At 44.7% G+C, this 22,624-nt stretch overlaps 1 protein-coding gene across 1 annotated transcript; it reads left to right on the forward strand.

Moving 5' to 3' along the window:
• The first annotated feature begins 3,147 nt into the window (after positions 1-3,147).
• Positions 3,148-22,132, forward strand: onecut3a (one cut homeobox 3a). Its single transcript, XM_069694955.1, has 2 exons — positions 3,148-4,426; positions 19,203-22,132. Exons 1-2 carry the CDS (start codon positions 3,388-3,390, stop codon positions 19,493-19,495), a joined length of 1,332 nt encoding a protein of 443 aa, XP_069551056.1. The 5' UTR covers positions 3,148-3,387; the 3' UTR covers positions 19,496-22,132.
• Positions 22,133-22,624: the final 492 nt, after the last annotated feature.

The following is a 22,624-nucleotide window of genomic DNA, read 5'->3' on the forward strand; positions in this document are numbered from 1 at the left end:
CAGCATTGATTTGTTGATCAGCAAACGACAGCACTGCTTAAAGATAAAAAGAAAACGCTTTGGGCCTCATCAAAGACTCCAGTAGTGAGTTTGTAGGTACAGTGACTTTAAAACTTTAAAAAAAAAAACTACATACTTAAAGAAAATATAAGTTATTTTGGAATAAGATTTGTGATATTGGTTTTATAAGGACAATATTACAACACAATCACAGCAGTGTGTGTGTGTGTGTGTGTGTGTGTGTGTGTGTGTGTGTGTGTGTGTGTGTGTGTGTGTGTGTGTGTGTGTGTGTGTGTGTGTGTGTGTGTGTGTGTGTGTGTGTGTGTGTGTGTGTGTGTAAAGTCGATGCCAACGTGGTGCTGAGGCCACCGCCTCACCCGTTATTATTAATATGAAATAAATCACCGGGTCTCCGCGGCATCGCCCCAGTCACACCGCAGATATTGACACAGTTAATATTTCATATTGTATTTGCCACAGGATATGCCTATTTAGGTATGCGAAAATAGTACATTAAAATACAAATTAAAACTGGGCTTTAGGCGGATACATGGATTTTCTTTTTTGTAGGGAATGGCTGAGTTTACTTTGCATTCAAATTTTATTTTGGCTTTCGATCTGATCAAGCCGTATAAAATAAAAGAAAACAACATTGATTTGAAATAGGGAAAATACCCTGATCAGCTGCCCACGCCATGTTGACCCCTGCTGTTGGATTCCCATGCAGCTGTTTTTAACATGAGCTCTCATGCAGCCCGAGATTAAAAAAAAAAAAAAAAAAATATGTATATACAACAAAACTAAAGAGAGACAAAGAGGGGGGTTCTCTTATGAAGTTTACAAGTTCTTGGTGAGAGTATAAAACTTTGCAGCGCGCTCTTTTGGGTTGTAAACCCTGGTGAATTAGGAGCAAGGAGCCAGCAATGAAAGTTAACATCCATCACCACCGCGACCAATAAGCTGCTCTGGCCGGCTGGCTGAGCACAGATGACGGATTCGCTGCTGTGCGGGCTTCGGTAATTCATTTTCGATAGCAGTGGTTGCTGGGATCAATACAGGAACATTAACCCAAGCGGACACTGCTGTTCTCCTGATGGCACAAGCCAAAAGCCACCATTCCCCGTTGGCAGTCAGCAAAGACACAGTTTTTAGGGTCAGTTTTTGGGGAGGGGAGAGGAGCTGCGTGCCAAGGCCACTGATCTCACAATTCATCAGTGGAGTTATGGATGGCCGTGACCTAACAGTTGGTAAACACTGCCCGGGGAAATTATTTTATGCAATTTGCAAATGATTAGTGATGCCACTTCCCGGATTGTGGGACTATTTCTTTTTCTCCAGCATCGGGTCGAAATTCAAATGCGTTCATTTTACATAACATCGGTGGAAATGCCACGGCTTCTCACTTTGGTAACAGTGTTCACATAGTTTAAGGAGCAACTAACGACATTACAGAGGGCGACACACACACACTCATCACACTTATACACACAGACACTCCACAGTGTGTTGGTGTAAACATGTCACAGAAGTGTTGGTGTTGTGATAATTATCAGCTCCATACACGCACGCACGCACACACACACACACACACACACACACACACACACACACACACACACACACACACACACACACACACACACACACACACACACACACACACACACACACACACACACACACACACACACACACACACACACACACACACACACACACACACACACACACACACACACACACACACACACACACACACACACACACACACACACACACACACACACACACACACACACACACACACAGATTTTATTCAACTCTGGAAATTATTGTGGCCATTTATGACATGAAAACCAACAACATTACGCACGTAAACCACAAAACCAGGCCACTAACTCAAAAGCTCCGCCGCAACCGTGTATGTTTTAACTAATTGAATATAATGGAATATAGATTTTAAAGTCCAACCCCCTAACAGGAAGCAATGCCTGAAATAAAAACATTACCCGTATCGTTTATAGGTGAGATTCTATTTGACAACTTAAATGCAGTTTTATACACTCATCACTTTCAACTCAATAGGACTTATTCCTCTTTTTTTCTTTCTTTCTTTCTTGTTTTACAGCACCCAAACCCTCGATCTCAACGTGCCGCTACATCACATTCATACTGCGGGCTCCTGCAATAGGCACCAACCTATCGATGCATCCCCTGATCCATACATACTTTGACATTGACAGATTGCTGAACTGGATTGACATCAGGGAGCAGCGAGTTTCGTGCAGAAGTTTTTCTGAGGCGCCAAACATCATGTGAGAGTTTCTGTTGGAGAGAGTTGGATTTTCGTGGCCTGAATGCGAGGGGCAAAGTTGCTGAATGGGGTCAAAGCCTCGAGGGTGTGATGAAGTAAAACTCCACAGATTTATTCAATAACATTGGCTGGGAGGAATAAAAAAAATAACTTGTAAGAAAAAGTTTTAAGCTGAACGGCAAGACTGGACAGAAACATTTTCTGGTTGGGGAAGTGGTAATAACTGAACTGTCAAAGGTCATACATAGGAGCTGAAGCTGTTAGTCTCACGTTTTAATTTATATAATTCTATACAAATATTGTGCATTTATGGAAAATAAAGGCTGTAAACTGCAGACCTCCTCTTCAAGATAAGTTCTGGTTTTCTCATTAAACTTGTGGCCTTGTGTGACACTTGTCAATTAATATTTAACCTTCAGCAGAGCCATCACATGTTCTGCTGGCGCCTTGTCAAAAGGTCTTATCAGAGAAAACAAGGAGCGAGTCCCGTCTTATCCATCTGCGTGTAAATGTTGCAAACTCGGCAAAGGACTGCACTTCTGTCTTTTATCTAACGTGTCTAATGTAATCTTTTTTTTTTTTTTAGGAATTTGTGGTTCAGTTTGCAACATGAACAACCCATGACATGGGGGCCAGTGACGTCAGATTGGCCCCAGACAGAGTGCGCGAGTGCGAGGATACACCACGGGGGCGCGCACATGCGCACAGGCTCGGTCTCATCTTAACATGAGCGCGGGCACGTCAATATACACACAGCGAGCAGAGCAGCGCTTTGGGTATAGTAGAAGGTGCTCTACAGCGAAAGAAATCAAGGCAGGCGCAGACACCTTCACACACCGAGCTGAGGTTTGCGGCGCATTTCGTGTGGCGGCCGGGACCCGATCTTTTAAAACCATGCTGGATTGACTGCAGAGAGGTAACTACAATCAATGGCTTGGCTTTGAAATCGTTCAAAATTTATTGGAAAGGAGTGTGAGCTAGAGCGACAGTGGGAGAGGGAGCGGGAGAGGGAGAGAAGCGAGGGAGAGAGCGAGAGAGTGGCGAGAGGGGTGGAAATAAAGATCCTTTCAACGATGGAGCTTACGATGGAAAACATTGGAAATCTGCACGGTGTATCTCACTCCCATCAAACGAGCGACTTAATGAACTCCCCGCACGCGCGCCAGTCGTCGGCGTCGCATCGGAACTTGGTGTCGCACGGACGGTCAGCCATGGTGTCCAGCATGGCCTCGATACTGGAGGGAGCAGGGGACTACCGCACAGACCACGCTTTGTCTGGCCCCCTGCATCCGGCAATGACCATGTCGTGCGACTCCGGGATGAGCCTGAGCAGCACCTATACCACGCTGACGCCGCTGCAGCACCTGCCCCCCATATCCACCGTCTCGGAGAAATTTCACCATCCACACCCACATGCTCACCATCATCCGGCGCACCAGAGACTTGCAGCTGGGAACGTCAGCGGCAGCTTTACCCTGATGAGAGACGACCGAAGCCTCGCCTCCATGGGTAACCTCTATGGCCACTACCCCAAAGATATGTCTGGCATGGGGCAGCCCCTGTCCCCTCTGTCCAACGGTCTCGGGTCTTTGCACAGCTCCCAGCAGACTCTCAGCGCCTACGGCCCCGGGGCTCACCTCTCCAACGACAAGATGCTCTCCTCGGGGGGTTTCGAGTCCCATGCAGCCATGCTGTCCCGGGGCGAGGATCACCTGGCCCGGGGTCTCGGGGGCCACGGGGCAGGGCTCATGACATCTTTGAACGGCATACACCATCACAGCCATCCGCACTCTCAGGCAAACGGGTCCATGCTGTCAGACCGGGACAGGCAGACGGTGGTGGGAGGCGGGCAGGGAGCTGGGTCAGGGCAGGTGGAGGAGATAAACACCAAGGAGGTGGCGCAGCGAATAACGGCAGAGCTCAAGCGCTACAGCATCCCCCAGGCCATCTTCGCTCAGAGGATCTTGTGCCGGTCCCAGGGAACTCTGTCCGACCTGCTGCGGAATCCTAAACCGTGGAGTAAACTCAAGTCAGGCCGGGAGACGTTCAGAAGGATGTGGAAGTGGCTCCAGGAGCCCGAGTTCCAGCGGATGTCAGCGCTCAGGCTTGCAGGTGAGTGAGGAGACAGCTCCCAACCTGAGTGATGTGGAGGGATCAATTAGAAGTCAATGTGGCGAGACTGTCAATAGCTGCTCAAACAGACATTACTAGAAGTTATTAGTCGATTGTATCGAGTAAAACTTCATCATGACAGTTGGGGTGTTAAATGTTGGGGGAAATCTATATTTTGATTAATGCTACAATCCACGATAGTATAAACAGACGCTGTGCAACACTCGAGTTGTGATAAACAAAAGACGGGAGCCATCTCCTAGAACCAGACCAGGTGCAAACGCAGCCTTAGACATGTTCAGTTTTACGCACATAACACTTTTACGCACGGATACAGTATGGACCCCTCTCCATCTGCCACACCATCTTTACCTCTATCACTCTCTCTCTCTCTCTCTCTCACACACACACACACACACACACACACACACACACACACACACACACACACACACACACACACACACACACACACACACACACACACACACACACACACACACACACACACACACACACACATAGAAAAACAAACAACGGAAATCAAAGCAGGATATGAAACCGATACATCATGCATATTTTCAGAACCTTTGATTTCACTGCAACTGAAATACACCGTTTTATTTATTAAACAAACTACTTTGGCACTTCCCCAGTCAAATAAGTGCGAGGTCGCAAACAAGGATCGTCTGAGGCCTGGTCAAAGAGTCGGGGGGGAGCATGACCTCCTATGGATCGATATTTCAGGTCCAGGCGTCCCCTTTCAGAGTAGCGCACTGATAAATGATCGATTTGGATCTGAAAGACAGAGACACAAACAGATGCGTCTTTCTCTGGCCTGTGCTCTCTCCTCTGCACTCTGGGACATCTAGTCTCCAAATCTGATTTAAGGCCTGTTTAGTAGCTGACAAATTGTTTATTGTGGTTGGTGAAGTTATGTGGGCTCTTTTGAACACACATCCACCCGCAGATTGACCACTTAGGACGCCCCTCAACAGGACAAACTGGACAAAACTGTGACCCAAACCTTCTATGTCTGCATCTCTTTGATCTATCGTCTCGATTCTTGTTGCGCAAAGATTATCACTCTAAAGGCTGTGATTTGAACTCCGCCCTCTTTTAAACCTGTAACAATTACAACCTGATTAACAGGACGTATGTGAAAACGAAGGACGTCGCGGTGGGGTTAAAACAGAGATGTGAGTGAGAGGTCCCCTCGCATTGATGTTTGTATAAAGGCCCTGTTTATACGTGGTGCGCTTCCAAACGTCAATCAGCGCTTCTGTGTCGTATTTCAGTGAACAGTTCAATTAAACAGATATAGTGGCATATTTTAGTTCCAGTCAATGCCCTATTGAAAAGCACTTAATGGCATGTAAATTGTTCCTTTGCGTATTTAGTGGGGTTCTGGTAAATAAAGATTTAAACACTCCACAATTGTCTCTTTAAGTGCCACTGCTGTTAAAGCTAATTGGGCTGTGGGGTTTTATATCTTCCACACCCGGCATGATAAAACCCCCCAATTGAACTGACGTGTTGGAGTGGCACAGTCCTGTGCAGTGCACACCTACCGCATAATTTAACGTGGTCAGGCCGAGAACAGCCAAGAGGTGTAAGAGGTGTGTGTGTGTGTGTGTGTGTGTGTGTGTGTGTGTGTGTGTGTGTGTGTGTGTGTGTGTGTGTGTGTGTGTGTGTGTGTGTCCGCGCGCGCGTATTTTTTTCTCTAAATGGTTTCAGAACGAAAGTAAGGGCTGCTCTCTTGCCATAATTTGATCCATTGGCGATACATGTTTACAAAATCAGGTGTTTCATAAATTTCCACTTAATATGTGTATTTTTCTCTCTGGAAACAGCAGATTTTAGGCCTCTATTGTGCACGAACCTGCTGCCACATAGATCTCAGGGAGACTCCAGTTGGGCAAAATGACAAATGACCTGTATGTAAATGCAGGGAGCGACATTTTACTTATTGCATTTAAAATCACAATTATCCTCGGTGCGCATGTGGGCTGGGAGTGGGAGCTGGGTGGTGGTGAAGGGGGTTGTGATGCTGAAAGTGAGGCTGGGCTATACTCGCTCGGCCACATCAATCAATAAATTCAAATTACTATTCCAAATTCATCACAGTCACACAAATCAATGCAGCTGCCCTGCTTAGCTAATGCGAAAATGCCAGTGTCTGCGCACACACACATGACAGTCCACTCTTGAAAGGAAAAACATAGCAGAGATAGGCCTGTTTGGGGGAGGGGGGGGGGGGCGACGACACGTGTGTCCTTCACGCTTAACATCTCCCAGTGCAACGAAGGCGAAGAATTCACAGGATTTCCCACCTATTGTGTTTTTCATACGCAGACCCAAAGCACTCCGGCCACGTAAACGGGAGGGCTGTAATACGCTGAGCATCTAAAAGTACAGACGAGTGGAGACCATTAAAAAAAAAAAAAAAAAAAAAAAAAAAAAAAAGGCATATTCATTGTAAAGCTGCACAAGTTAAAAGGACGCGAGAAAAGTGAGGTTTGGGAGGCATTTAAAGATCGCATTAACGATGAAAACAATTCGTCTGTGCATCTGTGTTGAATTCCACACTCCATCTCAATGTATTTGGTCGGGTCAATACAGCCCTGATCGATAAGGATAGCCAGTGCATCTATCAATTATCCCGCCTCAGCACTCTCTCCCATTGGTCTCTCCCCCGGAGCAGAGGAGGGGGGAGGCGGGAGCCGGAAAAGGTTGGGAAAGGGGACAGCTGTTATAAAATAAAATTAAAAAAAAAATAAAGACAAAGGTAGATTTATCTTTCCGCTTCGTGCTCACTTATTTGATCTTTGATATTTAGTACATCCCGGTAGTAAACACGCTTACACGTCTTTCCAGACAGATGCTGGACAACACAGGAAATACTCAACATTATCAACAAAAATAAAAGGCGCAAAGCATTGGGCTACCTTCCTGTTTCTCATTGTACTACCACATATATTTATATTAAACAGTGATGAGGTGCCATGGCATGCCATGGTAAAGGTCCTTTAAAAGAAAAAAAAAAAAAGCGCATTGGTCTATTACCATCTGAATGGTCAGGGCACGTGCCAGGGTGTGCAGGTCAAGACCCACAGGACACGGAGGAAAAACATTGTTGAGAACGAGGGTGGGAGGCCTCTATTCATGTTTCAATGGACTACACGCAGTTTACACAGGCCTAATCCTGGAGCAATACTCATCCCCATTCTCCACCATCCCCCCTCTACCCCCATCACACTGCGCCCTCTCCCCACCACACTGTGCATCCTTGCATAGCCTACATCCATTTTCCTCTGTAAATATCTTTTCATCAAATTGACCAGTCGCCTTTTTTACAGGGTTTATATTCAACAGGGGTTCATAATTTTGAGATAAACTTGAGCTACTTAACTCAATGTTGACTACTTTAAAGGAAATTTTGGGTGAAAAAATAGCTGTTTGGCAAAAAATAAGTTTACATCAGTGTTGCACAAAAAAAGGCTGTAGCTTTTTATTTATTTCTGCAAAGAGATTTTCCTGCAGGTCAGTGTATGGGATTTGGGCGCTGTCCAGGGTGCTGAAACGTCCACACTGATCTGCAGGTGCTGAACTGGACTTTTACCAATACGTACTTAGTAGCATTCTTGTAGGCTCTAAACACCATTATTTCATCCAACAGCTTCCACCCATCGATCAATATTACAATCCACAGTCGCGTCAATCACACCATCCTGCATCCTACTTTCCAGTCCAGCACGAAGCCCACCGGGGTTTCCATTTAAATCACATCTCTTGCTTCTTTTGGGAGCCGCAGAACGCAAACTGGAGATCGTCGTTATTTTGGTATGCTCACCAAAATATTCTGACGCACAAGAAATGTGGTCAGGAGAGGTGCTCTGTTTGGTTATTTAAGACAGGATAATGGGTTTAATTGGACAGGGCATTAAGATGTGATAATCTAAAACAGGATTTATTTATTTTTCATGAAGAGATGGCTTGATGTTGGCCTGCGAAATGATCGATTGGTACTTTAATAATTGATGTATGAAGGGGAGATAGGGGAGTAAACAGTGCAGCTGTGGTTTCAGAGCCTCGTTGTTCGTTGAGCACAGCAACGTGTGCTGTAAGTACTGAAACAAGCATGTACAAGCTTCGCCTGTGCAATCCCCTGGTGGGAGAGCAACAGCCATTTTCGCGAGGTTATACCTCGAGGCTATTTTGTTTAAATCCCGGGTTCAGTGCAGCTCATTCCAGACGAAATGACATCTCGCGCCTTGCATCATTATCTGTAGTCGGGAATGAAGAGGCTCATTGTAAATGTGGTGGACAAAATTCAGCTTTAAAATATGCTGAAAACGCAATGTTTGAGGCTTGCATAAATAGTCATGACGGATACATGAAAAGTTAAATGGAAACTTACAAAAAAAAAAAATCAACCTACAGCCTAAAATATGATTTTGTTTACACGGATAACTGCAAGAGGCTGCAGCTGCCCATATTCAGTAATGCTTCATCAGACCACCATACAGCCTCCGTACGTGTCGCCTCCTCGTTTCTTCTCTCCTGTATGTATGTGATCGGGATGTAGAGTGCGTCTGCGCCACATTGTTAAGGCCGATCTGGCGAGCCCTGAATCTGTATCGATTTCCATTCCCCGACCTCTCCTTTCCATCTCTGGAGCTGCGCCATGCAGCCATGCAACCCCCTCCATCTCCACCATGCAACACCTTTTCTCCCGTTAACAGCTCACCTTTCATAACACACAGCAGAATAAACGCATGCTCTGACACCGGCTTGTTGCACACCTCTCTGGCCCAAACTGTCAAAACGCATGGGAATCTTAAAGATTTAGTGGCTCCCCTCTATTTCTGTGATCCACTGGGATTAGCAACGTGAAACGACTTTGGAGTTCAACGGTTTGACCCCTTTTCGCTCATTATACCTCCCACCCACACTGCTCCGTCCCTGCACACACTGCTCTGACCATGTTGACCGTATTATTCAAAATAATGTAATTTTAATAGAAATCAGATTAGTCTGACTGAAGCAGGAGCCCGCACTGTCCACCACCAACACACACACAAATCTTCACCCATTTCTCTCAGCATGCACACGCGCAAGTTCCAATTCACACGGGGTACGTGGTTAGCGATTATGAATGCAGTAGAGGTGTGGACTCTGTACAGTCTCGAATCCCGTCTCTTCTATTTTAGATGATCAATTCCTACGCTACTCCGTCGCCCCCTCGCCAAACCGGATCGATAGGAGAGAATGACCTTTAAATCAAATTGCTGGCAGAGTCAACGGAATGCACGCGGCGAGCATCAAAGGGTTAATGGCACTGTGCGCGTCCCACTCCTTGCCAGGCAATAACACAAAGGGCCAAACCTAAAGATAATCATGATTAAATCTCATTATTCGTCCTTGCGCTTTGGAATCGAATGGCAGCAGATCGGGATTTTAAAATAGGGGATGATTGGACGCTGTTCTGGATCTGTGAAGAAGGCTGGGAAAAACAAAAACAACAACTTATCTTTGGGCTTTTGACCCTCCACAATCTGTGGTGGTTTACATAACAGCCAAAGCAAGTGACGGTTCCAAAGAGCAGCCTGTTGTGCAATTAAAATGTCGAGCATACCCCATCAGCACCGTGTCGATAGAGTTCAGCCCCCATGTTATGTAACGCCCGGGTGCCCCCCCAAAAAACTGTTAGTCAACTACTGTTAGCAGCTCCTGCAACGGATTACAATCTTGTCGAAGATCATTTCAAAATGACAAAACAAAAAAAAAAGTCAAAACGGTTCAAATCCAACGATAATAGTTATCATCACCTCCTCCTTTAACCCGATGGTATCCAAAACTGTGATGTTTGCAGATGAGCAGTGTCAGATATTCTTAGTGATGAGTGACTGAGACGGAAAGAAGTAACGGGCTGGTTTTTTGGGCGCATGAAGCCACCACTGGTTATAAATCAGCGTCCAGCGGCGTTGAAGCAGCAGTGATTCCACACACTCCCTGCTTATCTGACGCCCTGACAGGCCATCGGTTATTAAAGGCCCGATAATGGCTTGTTTAATGCGCAGGCTAAGAACACAAGGCAAGGACATTGTCCACGCAATTAAAGAGAAGAGAGGCGGGTAGCCTATCCAGTTGATCACTGTAAGGTTTCTGGAGAGGAGAGTCCTTTAACATTGTATTAGGTGTTAAAATCTCACATTTCTGGACAGAGAGCGGGATTAAGGCGACATACTTCTTAAACTGGTGCATGTTTTCATTTTTTTCATTTTTTTTAATATAGGCTATTTGGAGGACAAAAATGATAAATTACTCGACTCTATATATTCCTATTAAAATCAAATAAAATTAACTCTCGAGATAAGTTTTTAATTGGAAGAACGATGTTTTGAGCCAAAACTAGACTAAATGAGGTGTTAAAATGGACATTAAATATACCCTGTACATGTTCGTTTTGTCTCCAGTCGGCTCATGTAACAATAAATAAGCAGGTAAAGCAAGAAATTCTCCTGCTGACAAATCATACCTTGAAAGAAAGAGGAGCCTACAGATGGTTTGTATGGAGCCTCTATAAGTCTTTCAGGGTCGATCAAAACAAAACCGCAAACACACGCACACGCACACACACACACACACACACACACACACACACACACACACACACACACACACACACACACACACACACACACACACACACACACACACACACACACACACACACACAGCTTATCGTACCCACAGATGCAACCCGAAACTCCGGTTGGGCAACCCCACACAGATCAACAAAGGAACAAAACGACTGTGAAATCAATTGATGAATGAATCGATGTCAGCCCATATAGCCTTTGTGCTACATGTTATTAAATATAACGAACTGGCTTCGGGTTATTCTAAAATTAATAATTTGGTTAATTTGTTGCTGCAATGAGACGATGTGAAAACGCTGACTTTTGTTTCTGCAATTCATGATTTCTGAATGTTCGGGAAAACACTGCGGGGTGTGTGTGTGTGTGTGTGTGTGTGTGTGTGTGTGTGTGTGTGTGTGTGTGTGTGTGTGTGTGTGTGTGTGTGTGTGTGTGTGTGTGTGTGTGTGTGTGTGTGTGTGTGTGTGTGTGTGTTTATGAGCGTGTGTGTGGATTGTAATCTATTTCTTTTGACGCAGAAGAATATTTAATACAGATTAAAAGACTTGTAGTCTAAATAATGAATATAATAATAAAAGATATAGCCTATTTTAAATTGTGAAATTATAAGCCTATTTATTATGATTTTTTAAAAATTATTATTAGTTTATACCTGCAGTTAGTTGGTAAATGTTGAAAAGTTTAGGAGTGGATAAATACATAAATATTTAGAAATGTTTTTTACCTACTGTTGTTTTTTTTTGTTTTTTTTAAAGGTGACAAATCAGTCTTCAAATAAACCCCTATAATAAACGTCAATATAAAATAAAAACATTAGCCTACATTAAAGAGCACGGCGATTTGTTCCAGAGTAATAAAGGCATGTCACTTCATTTTAGAATTTCAGTTTAATATGCTTCGTTTTGCATTGTAGAGAATATAAATAAAGTATAAATGCAATACGGGTAGGGTTAGAAATATTTGTGTTTACTACATGATTGAGTGAGGACGGTGTTGAATTGGATCCGGAAGATTCGTGCATATTGAAAACCTGTCTGCGTCCCCGCGGAGAGTAAACTGTTTCATCTGACTGCAGATCAGCGGGACGATTCTCCTGCGACAAATAAGGAAATTAGCAGAAGTGACAGCTCAGCGTCCGCTGACGTTTGCAGAAGTTTTCCAAATGAAATGGTGCCACATATCTTTTTTTTTTTTTTTTTCTTTAATCTGTACACCTCTCTGCTGGAGGTATGAATATAACAGGGGGCCAAACTTCCACCTAATTGACCTCTGTATTTCCGGCTAGTCCCGCGAGACTTTAAAGCTGCTGCTCTTAGTGAGGGATCTTCACGAGAACAAATAGTTTAGGCTTGTTTTCTTGTAATTTTGTTCTCAAATCCGATTGCTTGAGAAAAAATTAGTCACTGACTGATTAAAATAAAGTCTGTGCAATCTATTGAGCAAAAAGTGAAAAGGAGCCAGACAGTTATTTAACTGCCAATTAATTGTAATCAGTTGTTTATAACGTGAATTTTAAAGCAGGCAAAGAGTTTATTTAGGCTATTTACTAATTCTCAAAATTAAAATGTTTGAGAGAGTGAAAGTTCTTTAAAAAAAAAAATTGTGACCACAATTTTTGCCATTTCAATCAGAATATAATTCGAGCAAAATTCGTCGAGATTTCCCCCCAAAAACCTTCTCGTACATTTATAATTAATATGAAAACCACACACACACACACACACACACACACACACACACACACACACACACACACACACACACACACACACACACACACACACACACACACACACACACACGCAACGGCGTCCACACCTGTTGTTTGTGGCAAAAAAACAACAACAACGTAGGGCCTCCCTGTCTGTACAAAATAAAGCAGATCATTACCGCTATCACGCATAACTGCTCAAAGCAATTATGAATGAAATCAATGATAATCACAGATAAGAGTATCACTCTGAGAATGGAGCCACTCATACAAATAAATGGCACATGCACACCAAGGCTGCTATTAAACTAGCAAAAAAAATTAAAAAAAATACTACAGGTTAAATTTCAGTCACACGGTTCTCTCATTCATGCGCTTAAATGGCTGAGCGCATTTAATTATCTAAAACCTCATAAGGAGCCTGATCATCACAGGCAACAGCCTCAACCGATTATTGAATTTTCTTGTGCAATTTCTTAGGTCCACCACTGCGTTGCTAATAACACACTGGGATGAATAAACCTATATTGCTCGGGTGCATCTTGTGCATCTCAAACTGACACACGGCGCGTAAAAGTGTCTCCTTTTTTTTTAATGTGTATTTTCGGATGGAAATGTAAATTCCAAAACATGCATGGCTGCGATAGCTGAGACAGCAAATCTAAAGGCAAGGGCTAAATTTCAAAATGTTGCAGGTAGCAGCAGCAGCAGCAGAGTGTTACAGGACTTCAAGGTGGGATGTGGGCGAAGGTGTAACGGAGGTCAGGTTGAGTGTTATTGAAGTGCGGTAGAGGAAATGCCTCGCAGCTGCAGTCGCAGGAGAAGGCGAACAAACAAATTGTGCCGCTTTATCAGTATATTAACACCAATTCTCACTCATTACATTAAGGAGTATTGAGCTGGAAGTGGTTTGGCCTGGCGAGAGAGAGAGAGACACAGGGAGAGGGAGCTTGGCATTGCCCTGCAGCCGGTATACAGAGGGCCGTGCGCTTATGTACACGTTGCCATCAATCTTTAGGGCAACAGCCCATGCGAAACAGCAGAGACGTTACTTAATAAACAGACTGGAGCCTAAACATCAAATTGCCCAATCACGCTTCGTAGCTACAATATGGAGAAGAGTGCAGCTACAAGCACGCTGCATAGATTATCAGTGGGGACAGGATTGCCTCCTAGACAATAAAAGAGCAGCACTGTGTGTGTACAAACGCACCGAACCGTAACCGGTAAACATGTTTATTGGTAAATTAATTAAATCAGCAGACGATGTTGACCTCGCCTGCTTCACAGGGTTCACAACCAGGGCTCCGGGATTGGATTTCAACCCGGGAAGAGGGCTCAGAACAGCGAGAAGCGGGAGTATTCTTTATGCAGATGTGTGATCATGGTTTCATAAAACACTATGGGCACAATATTAGGCGGTTTGACTTTCTCATTATGAGCAGGAAGGGCAGCGGTGATCAATACATGATTAATGCTCAAGATGGACTCACATCTGCAGGGAGAGAGGAGGAGGCCGTGCTAAAGACAGCTGTGAATATTCAGCTGAAACAGGTGATGATTATTTACCTCTTCCCCCCCCCCCCCCTCCTCTCCCATTTGAACGGTACAGAAAGCTGGATCATCACACGGCTTCCTGTCTGGCTTGTGTTCGCGTCTCCAGCCCTTCATGAATCCTGCTCTCCAGGCCCTCTCCCTCCCCCCCTCCGAGGCATAATTAATTGGACGAACTGAATTTCACACACGAATTATTCACGAATCTATCGATCGATATTGAACACCCAGGGCCTTTTCTCTTAACCTCGCTTGGTTTGTCGTGAAGCAAAGAATATTAATGTCATCAATGGAAAAGAAATAGGCCCGAGTTATAGCGTTTTCACCCGAGCAGAAAGGCTGAAATCACTCCTCGTACAGTCCAATCCAGGAGGCCTTTAAATTGATATTCATGGAGATTAAGTGGACTTTTACTTTGAAGGCCTTTTTTATGGGAAATGTTGTCACAGTAATAGAGGAAATACAATGTTTAGAAGCACAAGACGAGCAAGATTTTATTAATCAATCTTTGTATGTTTGTGAGGAATACATTAAAAAAAATAAATAAATAAATAAAAAAAAAGGCTAGGTCAGCTCCTGCTCACGGCTCAATAAAGCGAGTTATAGAAATCACATCAGCGGGGAGTACACCTCAGAAAACACTCAGCACCGAGCCAGGATTTCTGCTCTTGTCCGGTTGCTCTTTGTGCATGAGTTTATCTCAGTCTCTCTGCTCGGTGCCTACTGTAGCTCTAAAAGCTGCAATGATCGATTTTTTTTCTTTTCTACGCCGAGCTTGGTTCAGTAATCAGGGCCCCCTTCCTCGCCGATCGATCGATATTGATTACTAAATCCAGCGCCTGTAGCAAAGGCAGCGCACTATGGCGCCCCCGTGCAGCCGGGCCACGACGAGAGCGACACCTGCCGACCGAAACGGCGCAAAGCAAGCGGTCGATGAGGTGGCAGGACGTGACTATCCGGTGGAAAGACGCGGGGAGAGGCGATAGGACTGTGTCAGCTTGTTGTGGAGGCAAATTAAGAGAGAAACACTCCTCCCGCTGACTCCTGACTGTGATTCGTCCACAAAAATAGGTGAATTCTCGGTGAAAATGTTCCGATTTTTGTTTCTTTAATCTTACTTTTGAGGTTTTAGGGATTAGAGAGAAGAGAGAAGAGGATTTATTTAACAAAAAAAAAAAGAAAGATGCAAAAATTTAAATTCTGGCGTGCAGTTAGTTTCCCAAGCGTTTCCCAACAAATCAATTATTTTGAAGGAATCCTCTTTCTGTAATGAAATATAATCCATGATGGTTTGCATGTCTGCAAATACACCATGTGAAAGGGAGACCATTCAAATCAAGTAAAATGTAAGCCAAAGTGTTGCTACTTATGAAGCTCCATTAATTTTAGTTTTAATGCAAATTTGGAAAACCCCTCAAATCAAACACTTCTCATCTTAAGATTCAGGACCTGAGGTTGTGTGTGTGTGTGTGTGTGTGTGTGTGTGTGTGTGTGTGTGTGTGTGTGTGTGTGTGTGTGTGTGTGTGTGTGTGTGTGTGTGTGTGTGTGTGTGTGTGTGTGTGTGTGTCCATACCTGTGGAAAGTCACACATCTGGATAAACCACAGGAGGAAAAGGTCACACATCGGGAGGATGTACAGATGCTCAGGCCAACTGGAAGCTGCACAAAATAAATGGAAACTCAGTGTGGACTTCAATATTATAAGATAATACAAAATTTAAAAAAAATCTATATTGATAACACTTAAAAATGGAGAAGGTTGTTTTGAAAGCAGGGTCCCATATAAGAAAAATACTGTCGTAGTTACCGTAACATATATATTTGTAATCAGGCTATATGTACTATCAAATATTAATTATGCAAGTCAAAAGTCATGAAAGTCTCATATTTGTAATAAAACATTCACCTTTTACAATAATCACCGTGACTCATTATCTGCTCGAGCATCTGAGAGACTTCATATTCAGCTTCTCCATTTCCCAATGTGCCAGAGGTGTTTAGTAACGCTGAGGTCTGGCGACTGTGGAGGAACAAACACGTCACACGTGTCAGTATTACTCTGCTGCTCCTCATCGTCATCCTCGGACTTCAGTCGGACCCGGTGGAGCCTCAATGCATGTTTGGGCTCATTGTCCTGCTGGGAAACGAATCCTCTTCCACATGAGTTTAATCCAGACGGGCCGGCAGGTCTCTGCTGGGTGGAGCAGTGCCTTCAACCTGATCGGTGCGATGATCCAGTGAGAGTGCCCAAATGTGGAATAAGTCGAGGACGTTCGCTCGCTTCAGCTTCGTTGTGGTGTTAAAACTATAATTTGACTACAGCAGTACATTAATTAATCATACCGAACAGTATTTGAAAAAGTCAGATGTGTAATTTTGACGTAAGCATTTCATAAAAATGGATGTCTGTCAGTCAAGTAAATTATATACTGAAGCGAGTAAGCTTACCCCGTTTATATAAAAATCTAATTATAAATATTTCTTGGTAGTGTCGTCAGACCAGATCATCGATTCTTTTCATATTGATGAATGACAAATAAATCAATTTACTAGTAAATCCATTATATAAGCTGGCCTGCTCGTGTTTGTCCCCAGAAATACCAGGTGGTATTTACCTCGGGCTACAGTTGTAGCTTAATGTCACCAGAAGAAATTGTGTTTAGAGCACCTTCATTAAAGAAAAGACAATAAATCCCAGATGTTACAGTTTCAGTAATTACAGCTCTTACGTATATGATTTCCTCACAAAAGGTGTTGTCTCATTTCTCACAATTTTGTCTGTAACATTTGAATAATTTCAGCTCCCAAAAAATGATATCCTCCTGCTTTTTCTCATCGTTATGACAACCCTTAGACCTACAATAAATCCAACTACTTATAATATACACACAAGCAGGCATTTGGATAATTTTGTATGTGGCATATTAGCATGTGTACGTTTGTGGCATATATTTTGCAGCAGCGTTGATGTGAAATATTAATATGATGGATGCGCCAGTGTGCAGGTTAGACATCTGTAGTAAACATATTGGACTGCAATGGCTGATCAATGGGCTCTGCTCCACTGTAATTAGACACACAGCGCCACTGCTTGGCTCCAGCCACTTCGGCATAATCACAACCTTCCCACAAACACACACACACACACACACACACACACACACACACACACACACACACACACACACACACACACACACACACACACACACACACACACAAGCGGGAAAAAAGAAATCTGTCCTTAAATGCATCAAGACAAACACACAAACACACACACGCACACACACACACACACACACACACACACACAGCGTGAGAGTGAGACATTAGTGAAGGCGAGTATGAAAGTATCACACAATACCAACGGCAGCAGGTGGAGACCCCACAGGGATGGCATCTCTCCCTCTCTTTCTCTCTCCAATTTGCTCCCATTTTATTGAGACAGTAGGGCAGCTGAGAGGGACACACAGTCGGTTCTGGCAGGATTCGATCCTCAGTCAGCAGGGGAACGTGGCTGCAGTGGTGGTGCCTTAACCTTACACGCGCACGCGCGCGCGCACACACACACGCACGCACGCACACACACACACACACAACTCCTCTATCTCTGGGCGCCATTTCTGCCTCGTACCGTCCACCCGTCTGCCGCTTTCCACCCGTCTCTTACAAATACTCTGAGTTACAGCACACTTACCCACAATACAACATTCTATTAACTATTAATTTCTGTGTTCGCTGCACAGAGCCCCCATCGCCCCCTCGAACCACCTCCCAAAAGTAAAAGAGTGTGTTTTCTTTTGAAAATTGCTCTGTGTATGGGAAGGGGCTCACAGCAGCCAGTGCAAGCACCTCTCTAGTGTTTGTGTTTGGGGGGGGGGGGGGGGTTGGAGGTGTAAGGGGGGAGGGGGAAGGGGGTTATAAATACCCTCTCAGAGCTCAATAGAGTGGGCTCCAGTGGGCTCTGTTTGAAGTAGCAGACTGTAGACCTGCTGGGGGGGATTCTGACCTCAGTCCCTACAGAGAACCCCCCAATTCCTACAGCAAAGTCAGTCAATATCTCGCTTTCTCCTTCACTCGCCGCCCCTCCCTCCTCTTCTCAGCTCCTCTCTTTGGTACTTACACACACACACACACACACACACACACACACACACACACACACACACACACACACACACACACACACACACACACACACACACACACACACACACACACACACACACACACACACACATGAATGCACACACTTTGTCTTACTCCTGCACCTTTTTCTGCTCTTGTGTCTCCAGCCTATTCTTCCTCTGCGCCGGCCCCTCCTCTGCCTCTCATTTCCACACACTCAGACACAAAATGCTTACTTTTGTGCAACAGTCACTCAGTCCCCCATTGCGACTCAAACTGCATTAATATTGAATCAAACAGCAGTGTCTCCAGCTAGCAGGCAACAGCCAGTCCCACCCCCACCCCACCCCACCCTCCCCAGCACACACACACACCCCACCCTCCCATCTTTCTCTCACCGCAGGCTGGCTCCCTGTCTGCACTCTGCAGGATGGAAGGAATATTCCCACTGGGCAGGAGGCATGGATTAGCTTTAAATCAACTTTAATATGGCAATAGAGATGGAGCTGTAGCATCTCTGCTGGTGTATAACCTAGTTTTTATGTGTTTAAGTACTAGCTGAAGAATACTTTTAGTTACTTTACTGCCCTCCACCTCCTTTTGTTCGTGATTTAGACATGAAAATAATTACTTTTGTATATTTACCTTGCTTTGTTTTTCTTTCTCCTCTTTGCCTCCCACTCTCATCCCCATCCCTCCCACCGCTGCCATCCACACCAAGCCTGCAAGCGCAAAGAACAGGAGCAACACAAGGACCGCAACACGGCGCCCAAGAAACAACGTCTAGTCTTCACTGACCTGCAGCGCCGCACGCTCATCGCCATCTTCAAGGAGAACAAGCGCCCGTCCAAGGAAATGCAGATCACCATCTCCCAACAGCTCGGCTTGGAGCTCAGCACCGTCAGCAACTTCTTCATGAATGCGCGCCGCCGCTGCGTGGACCGCTGGCACGATGACCATGGCACCAGCCCCGGGCAGCCGGGCACATCTGCCACCACCTTCTCTAAGGCCTGAGAGGAGGAGAGGGCCTTCAGAGGGCTGGGGAACCAGGTTGGAACGACAGGCTACATGGGAAATTGGCTGTGAAACCTGTCTGTAACAACCCTGCCTGGCCTGGACCACCTGAATGTGTCCTCTGCCCGAAAAATCCTTTGTGCCATGCAATCATCTTTTTTGTCAGTCAAGATTTCAAGCTCTCACCTGAAACAAGCATAATCTAAAAAGGTGTATTGTGAAGTCAGGTCCACTCTGCATTACTCACACAAGGACAATCATTGATTCTGTCTTTTTTGAAAGAAAATCATTTTTATGGCATCTGACAAAGTAAAGAGACACCAAAGATTTGATGTTTTTTGGTTGTTTTTTTTTGTTGGACGGTATTTGCATTATGCCGGCCGGCCTCCTCCCTCACCACCCAAGTAGCCACTGATTCTGCTTTCCCTCTCAACTCACCTCCGTTGTGTCTGCCTCCTGACTCTCTCTCTCGCATCCCCTCTACGCCGGCACACGGAAGCAACAAGGGCGAAAGAACGGCAATAAATCTGACAAGAGAACAGCACATAGCCTTATTATCAGAGCCCCATCCTGCACACACACACACACACACACACAAGGCCGTCATAAAGAAAACAACGCAGCCTATGAAAAAAACAACAAGGCTTTCCAATTCTCCGCCTCTACCTCCCCCTCCTCCTGTAGTCTCCTTCATTCCTCGGCCAAAGGTATTCCCTGATGGCCAGCCATTTCAGAGAGCAGCTCAGCCTGATCATACAGCAAACTAATGAATTGAAAAATGAATCGATGCAGACGGAGAGAGCGGGGCCTTGACCCCTCCTGAAGGTGAAACTCAAGACGCTTGGCAGTAGATACTCAGGTCTTCCAGGCCCAGGTCTATATTTTTTGCACAGATGTTGGAGGCCTGTAGGGAGACATGTCATTGTTACTCTTAGCCTGAGCCTAGAGTCTGTGTTTCTCTGACCAACAGGAGAGGCGGGTGAGATGTCTGGACATGCTCTTTGTTCTGCTGGGAGCTTTCCCTCTAATCAATAACTGAGAACCAAACGATGACAACAACACGCTCGGGCATCCGGCCAACTACATTACAGCTGCATATGAAAAGCAGAATGTAAGAGGAGCACATGGAACCCGGTGGAGATGGGGACACAAAGGCCTCACTACTACTACTACAGCAGCAGCAGCAGCAGCACACTTCTCCATCCCGGTTCTGCCTGCGCTGGCAGAGCAACAGTGCCCCCTGCTGTTGATAGCAGAGACCTGTATCCAGCAGAGGGAGGGGGTTTCGGAGTGGAGGAGAGGGAGGGAAGAGCCACTAGATGCTGAGGAGAAGTCACGGCACAACACATTCAGGCCCTCACAGCTCTTTGAAGGCAGATCAATAGCCAACCATTATCCTATTGTTGTTCCTCATCCAACCAGCACTGGTGAAGCCGGAGGAGGGGGATGGTTAAACTGAATGCTGAAAATGCAGGGATTTAGCAAAGGCAGGGATTTATTTAGGCAATCCAGATCTGACAAGAATCAACAAAATATAGAAATTACACAAAGAGGGGAGAGAACAGTACAATAGACTCAAATGTAACGGAGAGGCATAGTGATACAGACACATCCAAGGTGCAGCGGAGGTTTAATTTTTTAATTTTTAATTTTATTTTAGGAGGCCTCATATTTTGTCAAATCATTTTTCCATTCATCCATTTCATCAAAAGCTGTCGACAGATGTGATTCAAAGCAAATCTTCTGGTTATTCCCACACAAGGGTTATCAGTAGCTAACCCAAAGCTAACCACCACACTCAGCTGTTCAAATGCTACAACAATTAGTGCCAATGCTTACTGCCTTAATGCGAGTCAGAGAATATGGTACTAGGGTTAACACACAGCTACAGTGCGCCCCCACTGACGACGGGCGGTGTGTGTGTGTGCCATAGCAACCAACAATCAGCTTTTAACTGAATTAAAATATACTTTTTTAGTAAAAAAAATGGAAAAAAAGAATCAGATTTTAAGGCGTACAATAACCAAACCTCAAATGACAAAGATACCACACATACAGTGTGGGTTACAAACACAATGGAAAATGTCTCCAACATATAGCTGGACAGAAAATCTCTCATTCTATCTTTGGTTCTCTCTACCTCCTCTGTCCCTGGAACCCCATTGCCCCTTCCCTCTCCCTTCCCTCTTCCTCTCTCTATTGATGCGGGTATTTAATTAGTACCATAGACACAAAGTTTCTATTTCTTGTTACTATTGTGCTCTGTTGTGCATAAGTAAGGCACCTTGTTGATAAATCAAAAACAAAAAAGGAAGGACTTTTTAAAAGGAGAAAAAAAAAGAGGGATGCAAGGACCGAGGCCGTTGAAGGACGTTTTTTTTTTCTTTTGATTTTTGAAGTCTGTGTGAATATAGACTTGGAGGAGACATTTACCACGAGAAAGAGAGAGAAAAAAAAGAAGAAAAACAGGGAGCTGCTGAAGAGAAGAATAAATGATGGACGCTTTCTCTCTTTTGGCATTTCATGTCAGAACTGTGGTCCTCTCAGCCCCCTTTATGCTGAGCCCCAAGAATGGGGCAAAACGGAGAGGTGGAACAAAACGTGACCTCCAAATGTCCTGGCTGACTCAGTGTTTTATTGAAGGGTGGGGGGTTGGTGGTGGTGGTGGTGGTGTGTGTGTGTGTGTGTGTGTGTGTGTGTGTGTGTGTGTGTGTGTGTGTGTGTGTGTGTGTGTGTGTGTGTGTGTGTGTGTGTGTGTGTGAGGGGGAGGGTTTGAAGCTCGGGACTCAATAGTTATCTGTATGGTCTTAAGATGCAACTGTAGCATTTCCAACGATGTAGTCAGATTAGCGTTGCAGATTAGATAAGAGATGGTCATTGTAGAGGAGTTGATCAGGATGTACTGACTAACTTCACGTTGCTGTAAGCAGTGAGTTAAAGTCGCCAAAGGAAGACGAGCTTAAATTGACTTGTGGTATACAGTTCAGTGAGAATAGGTAAATAGCTAGATTCAGCTCTAGGTATTAAGCTGACAAAATGACATTTGTTTGTAGTGAGAACCAATGTGGCTACCTCACTAAGCTGAGTGGTTTGTGAAACCGCCACTAATACCAAAGATACTGCAGCCTA

This window comes from Brachyistius frenatus, unplaced genomic scaffold, assembly GCF_029030835.1.
Source record: "Brachyistius frenatus isolate BFR_SWC_R1_liver_20210118 unplaced genomic scaffold, ASM2903083v1 Contig_18, whole genome shotgun sequence".
NCBI lineage: Eukaryota > Metazoa > Chordata > Actinopteri > Embiotocidae > Brachyistius > Brachyistius frenatus.

What these genes read in the sequence shown, in the direction of transcription:
- onecut3a (XM_069694955.1), top strand. Translation starts at nt 3,388, where the DNA reads ATGGAGCTTACGATGGAAAACATTGGAAATCTGCACGGTGTATCTCAC. An exon ending in GTCAGCGCTCAGGCTTGCAG is followed by an intron (nt 4,427 to 19,202) that starts GTGAGTGAGGAG and finishes ATCCACACCAAG; the next exon opens with CCTGCAAGCGCAAAGAACAG.